This window comes from Mauremys mutica, chromosome 5, assembly GCF_020497125.1.
Source record: "Mauremys mutica isolate MM-2020 ecotype Southern chromosome 5, ASM2049712v1, whole genome shotgun sequence".
In the NCBI taxonomy this organism is placed as follows: Eukaryota; Metazoa; Chordata; order Testudines; family Geoemydidae; genus Mauremys; species Mauremys mutica.
The window spans coordinates 34,990,877-35,004,857 of record NC_059076.1 but is presented as its reverse complement, the minus strand read 5'-3'; the positions used below and the strand labels follow the sequence as shown (position 1 = coordinate 35,004,857).

The window sequence follows — 13,981 nt, the reverse complement described above, 5'->3', positions numbered from 1 at the left end:
CACCATAAACTCACTCTGTAAAATCGCTTCCAAACTTCTCTGGCTTTAATTTGTAAAACTGATTTAAATCTCCTTGGTGAATGGTGCATGTGTATACATGAAGTGAAATAAGAAACCCTTTTGCCTATGCAGTTTTTGTTTTGTTTGGAGGAGCTCTACTAAGTGATTTCCAACAGTTATTTTGGAGAGAGAAACCCACCTCTTTAAAATAAATGTGGTTACTGCAACTCTAATCAAACAATTAGGAAAATGGATTGCACACTGCAGAAAAACAAGTTGGCTGCTTTTGAGTGCCAGAGTGACTGGAGAGTGTGGCAGTTCATAGCAGCATAAGGGGAAGCTATAAAGATTCAGCAAAAATATGTGAGAGGAATCACAGCATGATAAGGACGTGCAAATTCTAAATGCAGGCTTGTGTTTACTGGAGGTAATTGTGAGAGAGAACTTGGAAGTTTGCCATAGAGTTAAGCAAGTTGGGTGAAAGGGAGCTCCCTTCTCGTGGAATGGTGTAAAGATTGTGTGGAAAAGTAACTGGGAAACATCAGGAAGAGCGGTCAGAGTTCTCAGTTTACAGACACTTGTCTTGATACTAGGAGGGAAAAAGTGATCATTGGGAATCGTCTTAAACTAGTCTCTTTGTCAAGACGATCTCCAGTGGGTGAGCTGGGAGAGTAAGTCTTCAGATTGTGGGTAGTAGAGGCTTAAATAAGAAGCATAAATATGTACATATCACTTCTAATGAATTTCTCATATAAATATTATATAGTCTTCCTTCTGCTGTAACAAGTGTGTGAGTGTGTTCCCAGACACGTTTGTCATTATTGTTGCTCATACTCTACCTCTAGTGTTAAAGTGTTTATTGCTGAGCACGATACTTAAGTATTAATATCCTGAAAGCCCTTTTCAAATAAGAGCTCAATCCTCAAAACATCTCTGTGAGGTGTAGGGAAGTAGTAGTAGCCCCATTTTACTGATGGGAAAACCAAGAATGGTTATTTGGCTGATGTAGACTGTGTTTTCAACAGAGAGGTATCAATGCAGGTTAATAATCCCAATGAAACTGTAGAAGCTAATGAAAAATGGGGAAGAAAGGGAGAAGAGGGATGAATTGGAAGTGACAGGTATTTAGGAATATATTTCCTCCAGTTCATTTTCCAACATGTTTTACAAACCATATTTCACTACAGAGCTAATAGAGAAGTCATTTATATTTGTTAAAAGTTGAATGTCTCGTCATGTATAAGTGAACAACAAAATACGCAGTTCTAAAGCTCTTGGCTTCTCAATGGCTATAAGATGTCAGACCTCAAAAGAAGATGGTCTGAGTTTGATTCCAACCTATTATCCCTATAACCTAATGCCTCCCCTTGCTGTGCTCAGTAACAAGGGCCCATAGTAATTGGTTTCCTGTAGAATTATTCTGGCAAATGTATTCTGAGGGGTCAGGTATAAGTGCTGTCCTTGCAGAGGTTACCATAGTGACATGTTTCATGACAGCTGCTCCCCAGCATGCAGTAGGTCTCAAGATGAAGGGAAGGGCCCCTCTCACCCCAGTTGATAAATGGTTGGACACTGGTTTAATGACTGGCCCTGCTTTCCTGATCAGAAATAGGGGGCTGAGGAGCAGTTGACACATTGTCTGACTGGAATTGTTTAAACAGCTCAGATGTATTCAGCTGGTGTTCTAAAAAGGTCTGCTTGAAACAGAATTTCACTTCCAGAAAATGCTCTTCAGTAAATCACTGAGCTTTCTGTTAATCTATACTTCTGAGCAATGTTACGTTTTCTGACTGTTGCACAGATTAAAATCCTTCTTTCACCCTTGCTCTTCCAGTCCTTCCCTCTTGTCTCCTAGACTCTCCTCAGTATTTTTAGCACTATATAATATCCCAGCTGCTGGGACCATGGGGATAACCTCCTTCAATAATATGTAGAATATACCTAGGGTGTAATCCGTTAAGGTACATGGGTATCTGAGTCCTGTTTTTAGACACCACTGCAATGCACAAAACTTCCATTCAGCTGCCACCTAACCCTATAGGTGCTTAAGCTCACTCAGCACCTAAGCTTCTGCATCTGGTCATGCACACGGCAGCCTCTCTAGGGACCTGGGCAATCTCCCACCTGAGCCCCAGAGCAATTCACATCTCAGGGAAGATGGCTATCTAAGTCACATGCGGGGACTTGATCCAGTAGGCATGTGTGCTCCACCTCCTAGCTGAGCCCCCTCAGGTGAGTTCACACAGAACAGCTGGTGGGAGGGAGAGGAGGAGGACCTCTTTTATTATCTTTAATCTAGTGGTTAGGGAACTCACCCAGGATGTGGGAGACCTGTGCTCCCCCCCTCTGCCTGATAAGGAGAAGGGATTTGAACAAGGATCTGCCATCTGAGATGAGTGCCCTAATCACTAGGCTCTACAGTCACTAACTTTTTCTCTGGTCCAATTAATTAAAGTGGAAGAACTTACATAGGAGAGAATGACGAGACCCACATGAGAACATTTCATGGAAGAGTACTGAAGTGTTCCTGACATCTAGGAGCCTGTCGTCTTTGCAAATAATAAATGTCACCACTAACCTATCCTTCCTTTCTTCCACCAGGGTGGTATCTGTTAGAGCCAAACAATCCTCTGTTTGCTCCGAGCCCGCTGCTGAATAAATTAGTAGAGGAGAGGAAGATGGGTAAGAAGACTGGTGAAGGATTTTACAAATACAAATGAACTCCAGCATATGAGGAGTTGTCAAACCATCCATATAAGCATGTGCCATGCAGCATTTCTCCTACTACACTAGGAATGCTGCGTGACCAAGCCTTTCCTAGAATGTCACAGGCGGTTCTGTGCATTTTGATTGTAATCTGTCTCTGAAGTGATTGTTTACACCAGTTAACAATTTCTGTGCTGAGAGCCGATTTGGTAGATTAATTTTTTTTGTAATTCTGAAAGCTTTACACACATGGTGCCTTTGTTGATCTTCCAGGCACAAGACATTTTCTTGCAGACAAAAGTGAAAACAGCATTCATGTATTTGAACAGTTTATTATATTAACAAAATAACTCCTGCACATTTTAGTGAAAATAAAATTGTCAACAATTCTGTATTCAATCCACTGGCTTTGAATTGGTGTACTTGGTTCTAATCCACTGGGTGGCAGTCTATTTGCGTCCTGGTAAATGTAGAGGCAGAAATGCAATGTCTGATTGTGTTTTGACGTTTAAAAAAAAAAAAAAAAAAGCTAATCTATAGACCATAGTAATAGCTGGGTTACAATATAATAGTACCTTAAACAGATTATTTTGTAGGTTCTATATTTTTAAAAATTAATCTTGAAATGATTTGTACTGTCATTTGTGGCTGACTCCTCAGGAAAAAAGGTGTTTAATACTGTGTTTTAAAGCAGTAATAATTTCTATTGGGGTAGCACTTAAGGGCTCAAATCATTGTGCTAGCTGCTGTACAAATATATAACAAAGATGGCCCAGCCTGGAAGAATGTATATTCTTAAGTACATGGATTTATTTTAAGCAGCTAGAATAAAAAGCTTGTGAGCATTTTTATAGATTTTTGGGGAGTCCTATAAGCTAGCTTGTTTTTACTGGGACTTTTTCAAAAACTACATTTATTTTTCATAGTGTCACTCTCCTTGTACCAGGCTGCTGTAGTTGAGCTCTTTAAGATCAAGTCCCATCTGTGTAAACGTATAGGCAGGGCACTCTTTATAATGGGTCCTTGGGTTTGGAATTTTCTTTCCCCTGGGCTTGCAAGAGCCCACATTTTGTTAATATTTCATGCCTGGTGCAAAGCCCTCATTTTCTCAGGCTATTGTAGAGGAAATGGGCAGAGGGTCAGCGTGTTCATTTCTTTGGTAGCCCTTTTCTATTATTTAGTTCGTGATACTTTATAGGATGGGTGCCTTTAACTATATTTTATAAAGTTGAAGAAATAAGATGACAATTCTTCCATCCAAAGATCCCGCAGAGCTTTGCAAACCCTCATTGTACAGATAGAGAAACTGAGGCACAGACCATTAAGTGGCTTGGCCAAGGTCACATAGAACGTGTGTGTCAGAGGCAGGAAGAGAAATCATTAACTTCAGTGAGGCCAGGATTTCAGCCCAGATCTGATGCCCAGTCCTGTGCCCTATAAGAGCAATGTCATATTAAAGAAATCTTACTGTAAACCAAAATTGTTGGTACTGATCCCACCTTAGCTTGTTAAAATTGAATAATTTTTTAAAATATAGTTAACTTTTTATGATCAGTGCTCTTCACTTTTTGAAATTCTTCCAGCATGGACACAGAAATGGAGGAAGTTAGTTTCATTTTAAGGTTCTCAATATTTGAATTGTGAATCATGTGTTTTGTGGAAGCTTTTTTGTTTTAAACACAAAATCAATATTTGGGGCCAAATTTGAGTTGATAGTCTTCCCTTTAATCATAAGATCATCTTTCATTTAATTTGAAGGATTTATGTTTAAAGTCCTGCATGAGCTATTTCATCATAAACTTAAATATAATCAATCACCAGTAAATGTGATATTCTGGGAAAACAAACTTTCCCTTGTGCAATGTTTTCTTTTCAAGAGCTGTAACAGGTACAGTTTGTGTACGTGCATATAAAATATATAGCCAAAATCTGCAAGTGGCGTTTGTAGGTCCAGCTTGCTATTCCTGAAAAGTTTTCCCTCCAAAACAAATGGAACATTTGAAGATGCTTACTCTGAGGGAATGGTGTCTGTGTCCTTCAGGAATGCTTGGGACTGCTGTGCCAGACAAAGCAACATAGGTAAGAGATACCAGGTCACCATTTCAAACCTGAGTGCCCCATAAATCCATATCAAGGCACAGAAATATAGGGTATGCATAAGTCCCATTGAAGCTGCACTTTTGAAAACCAGTCAGTCTACTTTTGTTGATGCATCTTAATATGGATTTAAGGGGCTAACTTTAGACACCCAGGTTTGAGAACATGGGCCAACAGCCATCAAATAAAAAATACACTTTTTTTTAGGCTTACTGTTCTCAGGAATGCATAGAACTTGTTGGAAGTAACTTGTGTTCAAGGGATTATGATGAAACAAATCTGAAGTGATAACAGCTACAAAAAGCCTTTGTGCTACAGTTCAAATGTCCCTTCTCCAGAGATGATTATGCAGTAGTTTGAGTCAATTTAAGATTCAGATTAGGGCAGTGGTGATGCACGAGGGATCATACCCCTAAAGGAATGATTTCTTTTAATGACAAAATGGGATTCAAATCAAACTTGAAATGCAAATAGTAAATGGAAAATTGTAGAAGAACTTTTTCCATCATTTTCTGGCAAAAATTTGTTTAAAGACACCTTTGGGAAATTAGCTTAAAATGATGACTAATGAAATTCAACGAAGGAAACACCTGTTTGTACCTTTCATCACTAAAGATTACCCAAGGATTCAGCTCCTTGCCCTCAAGGGGATGAAAAGAGGATGTGGTAACCTGGCCCTGCTAACCACTTACGCTCTTCCTGATAAAGTAAAGGAAAGCAAATTGTGAAAACTGGGGAATAGGGAAGAACAAAATGTTTGTTGTTTCCTTCTCTACTTGCTTTTAAACCCTTTGTCTTCCTTGTCCTTTTTCTCAGCAGGAGCATTCACTGCATTTCCCTCAAAGCTTTGAGATGTGTGCTTGGCACACATCTGGGGGACAGCTTGACAGTCAACAGAGGAGTCGGACACAAGCCCAGATACTGCAGCTGGAAAGATGGCTCAGAACTTAGCATCTGGGTCATTTGGTTGCCAAGCATGCTCCATCTATGGTCATCCTAGCTGCTGACTGTTGAGGAGAGCACAGGAACATGGCCTACTTCACAAATGCAGTTTTAACCAGAATCTTAATTGGGCTGTCTTAGTTGGAATGCTTTGTACTGCTCCACTTTGAGAGGGAGGGAGGTGTAAAATGCAAGCCGTGGCAGTGAGTATGACAGGGATGCTAAGAAGGATCAAGCCTTATGCAAAGGTCATAACCTGGCTGCCTGTTGGTAGAGGAAACACTCTCTATGTTGTATCAGCCCCAAAGGATATTCCTTCTAATCTCTCTTTTTGGCTTCATAATTAACAGTTGCCCAGTAGATGAATGCAAGCATATTGTGGTTATGTTTGTACTTACAGATGTCAGTCTGATTCTCCAGCATGTTACTGTGTGTGATGGGAGCACTACTCTTTGCAGGATGGCACCTGGGGATTAACTCTGCCAGGCTGACACCCCTTCTAGTAGTTATACTCGGCCCCTCTCTCACTCCAGGAACTGCAGGGTCCTCTTTGTGACTCAGCCCTTGGGCCTGGTCACTATGTGGTTTCCCCTTCCAGGGATGTGTATCAAAGTCCCCGCTTACCAACAGTTTCAGGCAGTGCTCCCATTTGCTGCCCCAGGTGCCAGTCCCTCAGTGGCTGGTAGGGGAACCTGAGCCTGCCCTCTACTCTGGGTTCTGGCTGAGGGACCCTCTAAATAGTAGCCAAGGTGGGTTCTCTCCTGTGCCTTGCTGCCTTTCCCTGAGCCTCTCGGCCCTCCCAACTCCTCTGGGTTTCCCAGCTTCTCAACTCCCTCCTCCCAGGGAGTAACCATGAGCTATTTGTCTCTCTACACCCCCTTCCTCCTAGGGAATGACTGCAGACTTACCTCCCCACAATTTGCTGTCTTTCTATAAGCCCTGCCTGCTCCCACACAGGTGAGCTTCCCCTAGTTAGAGATTTCCACCCAGGCTTAATTCTCCCAGATTGCAGCCTAATTGGCTGATTGAGGCCAGTTGGCACAATTCAGCTCTTGCAGGGCCTGTGTGGAGTGTACACCCCATAGCACTGTGGTAGATATTTTCCTCCCTAGGTAGTGAGGATAGCAGCTAGATATCCATATTTAAATGACTCTAGGACGAGCCTATATGTAGTTGTTTTTTAAATGGTGTGGAGGACATTTGAGAACAGATTGTCTTGTGCACCACCTTTTTCCATTGGCAATCACAGAACATCTCTGGCAGCTGTAGCAATGGGTTAGATGAAAAAATAATACAAAAACAATTACATGTATTGTAGCTGTTTTTAGATTCACTTTTGGCAGCTGGAAATGAGAATCCATCACCATATGACCTAGCAGCTCTCCACTGACCACAGCTTCAGAATCTCTGCTGTGTTTTGTATGCCAGGAGGAAAGAGAGATTGCGCAGCCAAATGAAGCTACTTGAAAAAGGTAACCCTTTCATCCCTTAGACTGATTGCCCTTTGTGCCTCTCCCTCAGAGCGTTTGACCCAATGGTTTTGGGGCTAAAATGCAAACGTCATTTTAAACTAGCTTTTTGTTTTCTAAAATGTCAGCGAATTGTGACGAAAATGGAGCTATGCAACAGTTACGGCCCGGGTTCTTAACCTGAGAGGCACAACCCGGTGTCGGGGACTCAGTGCTGCAGGCATTCAACAACCATGAGTCGGGCCTCGAAACGATGATGTTGGCTTGAAAATCATGAGTTGGGGGGGGGCGTTTAAATGATAAATGCTTGTTTTATTAACCTGGTTTCTGAGCCTTTAGTGTGCACTCTGTCACATTTCAAGGTTTTCTCTACCACCATCAGGTTAGAAACTTCTCTTTTTAAATGAATGCTCAGATTCTCAGGGAATTGCCTGCCCCCAGAAGCTTTCCTGTATCATGAAAGCTGTCAGTGTGGGGTTGCAACTACTCTGCCCTTCCCATATTGCTAATATGGGTAGATCCCAGCTAGGGAGAGGGGACTCTGGGGAGTGTTGTTATGGAAAGGGGTGAGAACAACTTGTCTAAGGCCTGGTTGGGGAGGGGGGAGGGATAGCTCAGTGGTTTGAGCATTGGCCTGCTAAACCCAGGGTTGTGAGTTCAATCCTTGAGGAGGCCACTTAGGGATCTGGGGCAAAAATTGGTCCTGCCAGTGAAGGCAGGGGGCTGGACTCGATGACCTTTCGAGGTCCCTTCCAGTTCTAGGAGATTGGTATATCTCCAATTATTAAATTAAATATTAAATTAAATTAAATTAAATGGTCTACACTAAGAACAGGGGTCGAACTAGGGTACGCAAATTCAGCTACGTGAATAGCGTAGCTGAATTCGAAGTACCCTAGTTCAACCTACTCACCCATCCAGACGCGGCAGGGTTGAACTCCGCGGCTCCCCCGTCGACTCCGCCACCGCCGTTTGCAGTGGTGGAGTACCGGAGTCGACCGCAGCGCTTCCGGAGTTCAAACTATTGCGTCTAGATCAGACGCGATAGTTCAAACTCCGAGAAGTCGAACTCACCGCGTCAACCCGGAAGGTACCCTAAGACAAAGCCTTTTTACCTGTGTTCCCTCCTTTAGGATGTGTGTTGTAGCAGTAGTAGCTTCCACATGGTGGGATTCCACCGTTCCTTTAAAAAATAAAAAAAAGGGGTGACCACAGTTAGAGATCTCTGTACTGCTTGTTGTTGCTCTCTGAAGGATGATGAATTATTCCAATTCTTGCAGGAGAACTAAAATGAAATTACAATCTCTTAAGTGCAGTCTTCCTACTCTCTTGGATACTTGGAGTATCAAGGAGCTAGGATTTTTTTTTCTGCTTCATTTAGACAAATGCTCTTCAAACAAGTGTTTGTTTTGATGTATTCCTGATGATGATTTCAAATGTTTAAAACCCTCAGCTAAAAAAAAATCAGCCCATAATTGTCAAATAACATAACATGCTTTTGCCATTCTCAGAACTGGAAAAAGCCACTTGCCGGTAGCATGTTAGAAACTGTCCCTGCAAAGATGTTGGGGAATTGTATCTTGCACTGTACTGGAGGAGACTGCATATACATTCCTGTTGCTGCATGTGGAGGTAACGGTGTGATCTGGGTCAGGAAATCTACATAAGGGCCTGGCAGTGAACCGGTACAGAACAATAGGATTACTGCTATTTACATTAATTCACCATCCAGTTGTGTTTCTGTAGAGCCGCTCTGTGCTTATGTTAGTTATGTGGTTTTTTCCCCATCCCTACCCCTTTGTGTTAGTTTCTAGTGTGTGTTACCTTTTTGCATTTTGTTTTAAATTATAGTGCAAGCACTTTGGGGCAAGGGACAGAGACTTCCTGTGTGTTTGTACACAGCCTAGTGCAAATAGGGCTCCACTCCTGACGTATAAGTAACTTAATACTAGAAGTGCCAGTTCAGGTAGTTAACTCATGTATTTCTGCTGCATGTGGTGATGTTTATAATAAAATGAAGCAGGAAGTCAGCCTTGGTTCGGATGCTGCAGGTTGGGCAGAGTGCAGGAGGATTTTTAAGTACAGGGCAGCAGCTTAGCAGGCACTAAGGGCTAAATCCACAAAGGGACTTGGGTGTTACAATGCTGAGGGCCCTGCTGCCCAGTTAGACATGCAGGATCCCCATGCTTTGTGTGGGAAGAATTAGGGGCCTAAGAGGGATTCTCAGAAGTCCGCAAGATGAGTGGGGTGTTTCCTAAAAAAGGCAGAGGAGGGTTTAGGTCCCACCTCTCAAAGATAGTTGAGTGCCTAACTTTTGGGCTGAAGGGAGCACCTGGCTCTGCTCAGGATTCACAGCTGTGAACCCTCTTCTGGAGTTAGGCACCTATGCCAGGTCAGTCCTTTCCTGAGAAAAATGAGAGAGAGAGATTTGGCAATAGAGTGGGAGTCATAGTCCAGTGGTTAGATCACTCACCTGGGATGTGGAAGACATTTTTCCAAATCCCTGCTCTGCCTGACTTGAACTCGGCTCTCCCATAATCACGATGAGTGCACTGAGCACCGGGCTTTTCGTTTTTCTGGTGCAGATATACACACAGTATACTGTCTTCCTGCTCGGATCACCTCTGGCTCTCTTGTGGTTGGGTTACGTGTGCTCTCTGGATCAGGCTAGATAAGCAAGAGAATGCCTAGTATAAGAATCCCACTGGGCCTTGGGTGACTTTTGAGCATGCCTTCTAGCACAAACATTGGTGCCTAGGGCATTTAATTGCCTTCAAGGTTAGGTGGCAGCTAACCAGATTTTGAGGATCTCAGTTGTGCCTGAGTCCCTTTGTGGATCAAGCCATAAGTAACTGCACATATCCTGACTCTAGAGTTGGCTGTTCCAGACTGCCAGACCATAGGATTGTTCCTATTCTGTTCTCTGATACTATTTGTTGGTGCGTTTTTCTTCTGCTTAGTAACAGCCTGAGCTATTCTGGTCCCACATTTCTGCCAGCAACCACTTCTAGGGTGGTTTTCCATAACTGGACAAACCCTTACAGCAGACACACCATTCAAAAGAATGCAAAACGTTTGTCACTAGTAACCTAACCTCCCACTGAGGGCCTTAGCTCCAGCATTGAACGGCTTGCAGATTAACCACTTTTGCCAGCAAGCGGCTCTCTGCTGAGCTGTGGGAAGAAGGTTGTAAACCTGCTTTTGGGAAGGTTGGTCTACAATAAATAGCTGGTACATGTATATGGTGAATTAACACCAACTAAAATCCCCCTTTTCTGCTTAATTGTCATTGTAAGTCAGCATAATTGATTTAGTAAACATACAGTACAGCAGAAACTTGCTCAACTGCACATACAAATCAAATGGATTTTTGAGAGTGCACTGAGCAGTGAGATTTGGCTGCTATGATGAGGGCAGGGCTGGTATAGGTAACAATGCTCCCATGTTCTCTTGACATGCAATCATCATGCCATAGCTGAGCATGTCCACATCTAGTCTGTAAACTTCATCAATCCCTTGTACAGCTACTTTCTGTTCTGAGGCCTGCTATATTGATTCTTCTGGGAGGTAGGTTCAAGTACCTCGTCCAAATCAGGCAGAGTGAAGATTTGAACCCAGGTGAGCGCTCTAACTACAGGGCTGTTTGGTTCTCAGCAGGGTGGGTTTTTTGTGGGGGAAGAGGGTATATCTACCATCACCTCCATATTCGTGAGAAAGGGCTGAGCAGAAGATAGCTAGGCACTTCCCATTTCACCCCTGGCTTAGGTGCCCAAGAAAGGGATTCAAAGAACCTAGCAAGCTGAGTTACCCTCTCCAACACATGGGGAGAGTTAGGTGTCTAGGCTCCTGGCTGTGGATTCCATGGGGAAGGAAGGTGCTTAAGTCCCCGTTAGGGCCTAACCCTTGGTGGCCAAAGTTTTTCAAAACTGGCCCTAAGGGTGAGATTTTGAAATGTGCCTAAAAGATTTATCTGGGAGCCTAGTATTAGGCCCCTATTTTTGATAATCTTGGATTTGAGACTTAAAAACTAACACAGCATTAGATGAGCATGAGGAGTTTGCTACAAGTTCCCCACCAAGAGCTATCAGGAAGGCAGGTCTGCATTAGATAGCTCAGTGCATAAAGGAAAATGGAACAGAATCCCATCTTAATGTTCTCTCTGCTTGCCTGCTTATTCTTGCACAAACTCCTCTAGGAATGAGCAGTATCAATGTGGAGTTAAAAGCTTGTCACAGGCCCCACTTCAGCTAGTTTGTTCAAGAATTGGGGGTTTATTAAGAGAGTGATTGTACCAAGTGATAGTTTCTTTGGTATCACACATGCTTCAGAAGGTGGGAGAAATAGTGTGTGTGTTGATGGGTATAATTTAATCTACTCTTTCCCCAATAGCTATCGTGCAAGTGTTTAGGGAAGATCTGCAAAAGCGTGTAACAGTGCCCAGGGAAGGCTGTGGGGGGCTGGTCTGTAGTGTACAGCAGTTGTAGCGCTGATAGGGTACATATTGTTCGATGGCTTAAACCCCCAAAAGCAAACACACAAGTTGGGTCAGGTATGTTGGTAGTAGCAACCCTAACTGCTTCCCCGTGGAAGTCCTAATATCGTAATAAGCAGTAGTATAAGCCCCAACCTATTCACCCTGATTGAATCCTTAGGATTGTTCCAGCTGCTATGGATTGTAGTCCTTTTAAACTAGCGATGGCTCATGCTAAATTACTCTTAACTGGACAAGTGATGTTTTATTACAAAGCTTTTATTTAAAAAAAACAAATGCTCAGCACATTAACTCAAACTGGAATGACAAAATTCAGTTGACAGTATTTTTGGCAAAGGGCTGTGCCTTACTGTTAAAAAAAAATGGGTACATCGATGCTCATTTCAGTAACTGGCATAAAATCCCACTAACAGGCTAACAAAAACAGATACAAATACAGAACAAGTGAAGTAAATTCAAGTGCTGGGCTTTTTTGTTTTGTTTTTACAAGAAGGGAAAGGGGTGAGAAGAACTCACTGCAGTTGAATTTACTGGATGTATTGCTTATGTTTACAGAGTGTAAATGAAATAGGAGTGACATGTCTACTGACCAGCTGACTGTGGTGTTACATTTAGTTCTCTAGGACACTCTATTACATAGACTGAGAGGCCACTATTTGTTACAAATAGTTCAACAAAAAGCCACATTTTCCATAGGTTTTTTCTCCTCCGGCAGAAAAAAAAAGGACGAAAAAAAATCAGATACTTGAAGCTTATTTCAAAGCTCACAACTAGTAAAATATACACCAATGACGTTAGAAACTAAAAGTTAAAATATAAAAGCATTCAAGTTTCTTAAAGCTAAAAACAATTGATCCTTTTGCACCATTAAATAAAAATGTTTGAGCGTCTTCCTCAACCAGATGAATTCCATTCTTTGATGTGCTATATGAGGGTAGCTATTAGTCTACGTTATTCAGTTGGCTGAAGCAGGCAGAGACAGCTGACCTACCTGTTGCCGACTCAATATGGAGACAGAGGAGAGACAAACTTAGGAGTGCAAGGTGAAGATGTTCTGCTGACCTGGGAATTCTGAAATGCTCATTTGCTTCTTTTTATAATCAGGGTTGGGGTCCTGTGGTAGAGAAGAGTTTTGGCAGTGATTGTCTTTATGGTTCAGTGTCTTTAGCAGTGACATCATGGTGAATTCAACCTCCTAGAAAGACCCTGGGGTGGTCTGTGCAGATGAAGGACACACCTGGGGTTTTAACAAGCTTCCATTTCCAGAAGGGGTCCCGGTGTCGCTGCCTTTGCTTTGCATGTTGAGAAAGCATTTCTTTTCCCACCTACAGAGGAAGGAGGGGAAAAAAGTGTCAACCAAAACCAATTTGCTTTAAGCAATGTCCAAGGAGCCCTCTGAACAAATACACCTTAACCAGGCTTCCTCTGGGAATGCCTATGATGCTCACAGTAGTCTCATGGACCAGCTGCATTAGGGGAGTGATTTCGGAATAACTGGAGTTCTAGCAGTGCTTTGGCTCGTGGTGGAAGCCAGGTAGACTGTTCAGGGCTCTTGTTCTATATAGTCACCAGATTACTTTGCATTATTAACATTTAAGGTGCCTGTAGCTCTAGAATGTGAAAGTCAAAGTGTTAGGCGATGTCACATGACAAAATAAAACTACCTCCAACAAGGGGTGGTAGCTTTGGCCATGGGAGTCTAGCTCCCGTCAACGAAGCGCTGTCCACGCTTTTCATCAAACCTTGTGTCGTTCGGGGGGAATGGCAGTGGGCGTTTTCACACCTGAGTGACAAGTGCCAGTGTAGACCTAGCTTTAGAGAAATAATTCCCTGGAGGCGGGGAGGTTTAGTTCTTTGCAACATTTGACCTAGAAGTCTGTTAGAGGATTAGACATCCTCACCCCTCATTACAATAGTAGGAATCAATTAGAGTTCCAGCTTGGTTGGTGCCTCATGCCCTGCTCCACTGAGGCTATGTCTACACTACACAGCTTTTAGGGACATGGCTGTGTCACCACAACGGTGCTGCTAAAAGTCATGCAGTGTAGCGGCTGTTTGGTGGCTCTCCTGCTGACTAAAAGCGTCAACCCCCAATGAGCCGGCAGGAGAGCACTCCTGCTGACAATGCACTGTTCACACTGGCACCTGATGCGGTAAAACTTGTCTCTCTCCAGGGAGGGGGATTTTAACATCTCTGAACGACAAAAGTTGTGTTGTTCAATTACCGGTGCAGACAGCCTTTGAAACAAATTGTCTCTTTTAACCAACTATGGGG

General features: G+C 42.9%; 2 protein-coding genes across 8 annotated transcripts in view; one reads left to right on the top strand and one right to left on the bottom strand.

Moving 5' to 3' along the window:
- Positions 1-3,105, top strand: part of HADH (hydroxyacyl-CoA dehydrogenase) — a 35,817-nt gene extending 32,712 nt beyond the window's left edge. The window contains exon 8 of the mRNA XM_045018478.1: positions 2,602-3,105. Coding sequence (XP_044874413.1) covers positions 2,602-2,720 — 119 coding nt within the window. The 3' untranslated portion in view covers positions 2,721-3,105. The remainder of the gene's footprint in view (positions 1-2,601) is intronic.
- Positions 3,106-11,880: 8,775 nt separating this feature from the next.
- Positions 11,881-13,981, bottom strand: part of LEF1 (lymphoid enhancer binding factor 1) — a 101,056-nt gene continuing 98,955 nt past the window's right edge. For 3 of the 7 annotated variants that reach the window (XM_045018754.1, XM_045018755.1, XM_045018756.1), the window contains exon 12: positions 11,905-13,031. In XM_045018754.1, the coding sequence (XP_044874689.1) occupies positions 12,952-13,031 (80 nt within the window). In that variant the 3' untranslated portion in view covers positions 11,905-12,951. Of the gene's footprint in view, positions 13,032-13,981 lie in introns of all 7 variants that reach the window. The other 4 variants (XM_045018760.1, XM_045018762.1, XM_045018761.1 and 1 more) reach the window with 4 other exon arrangements.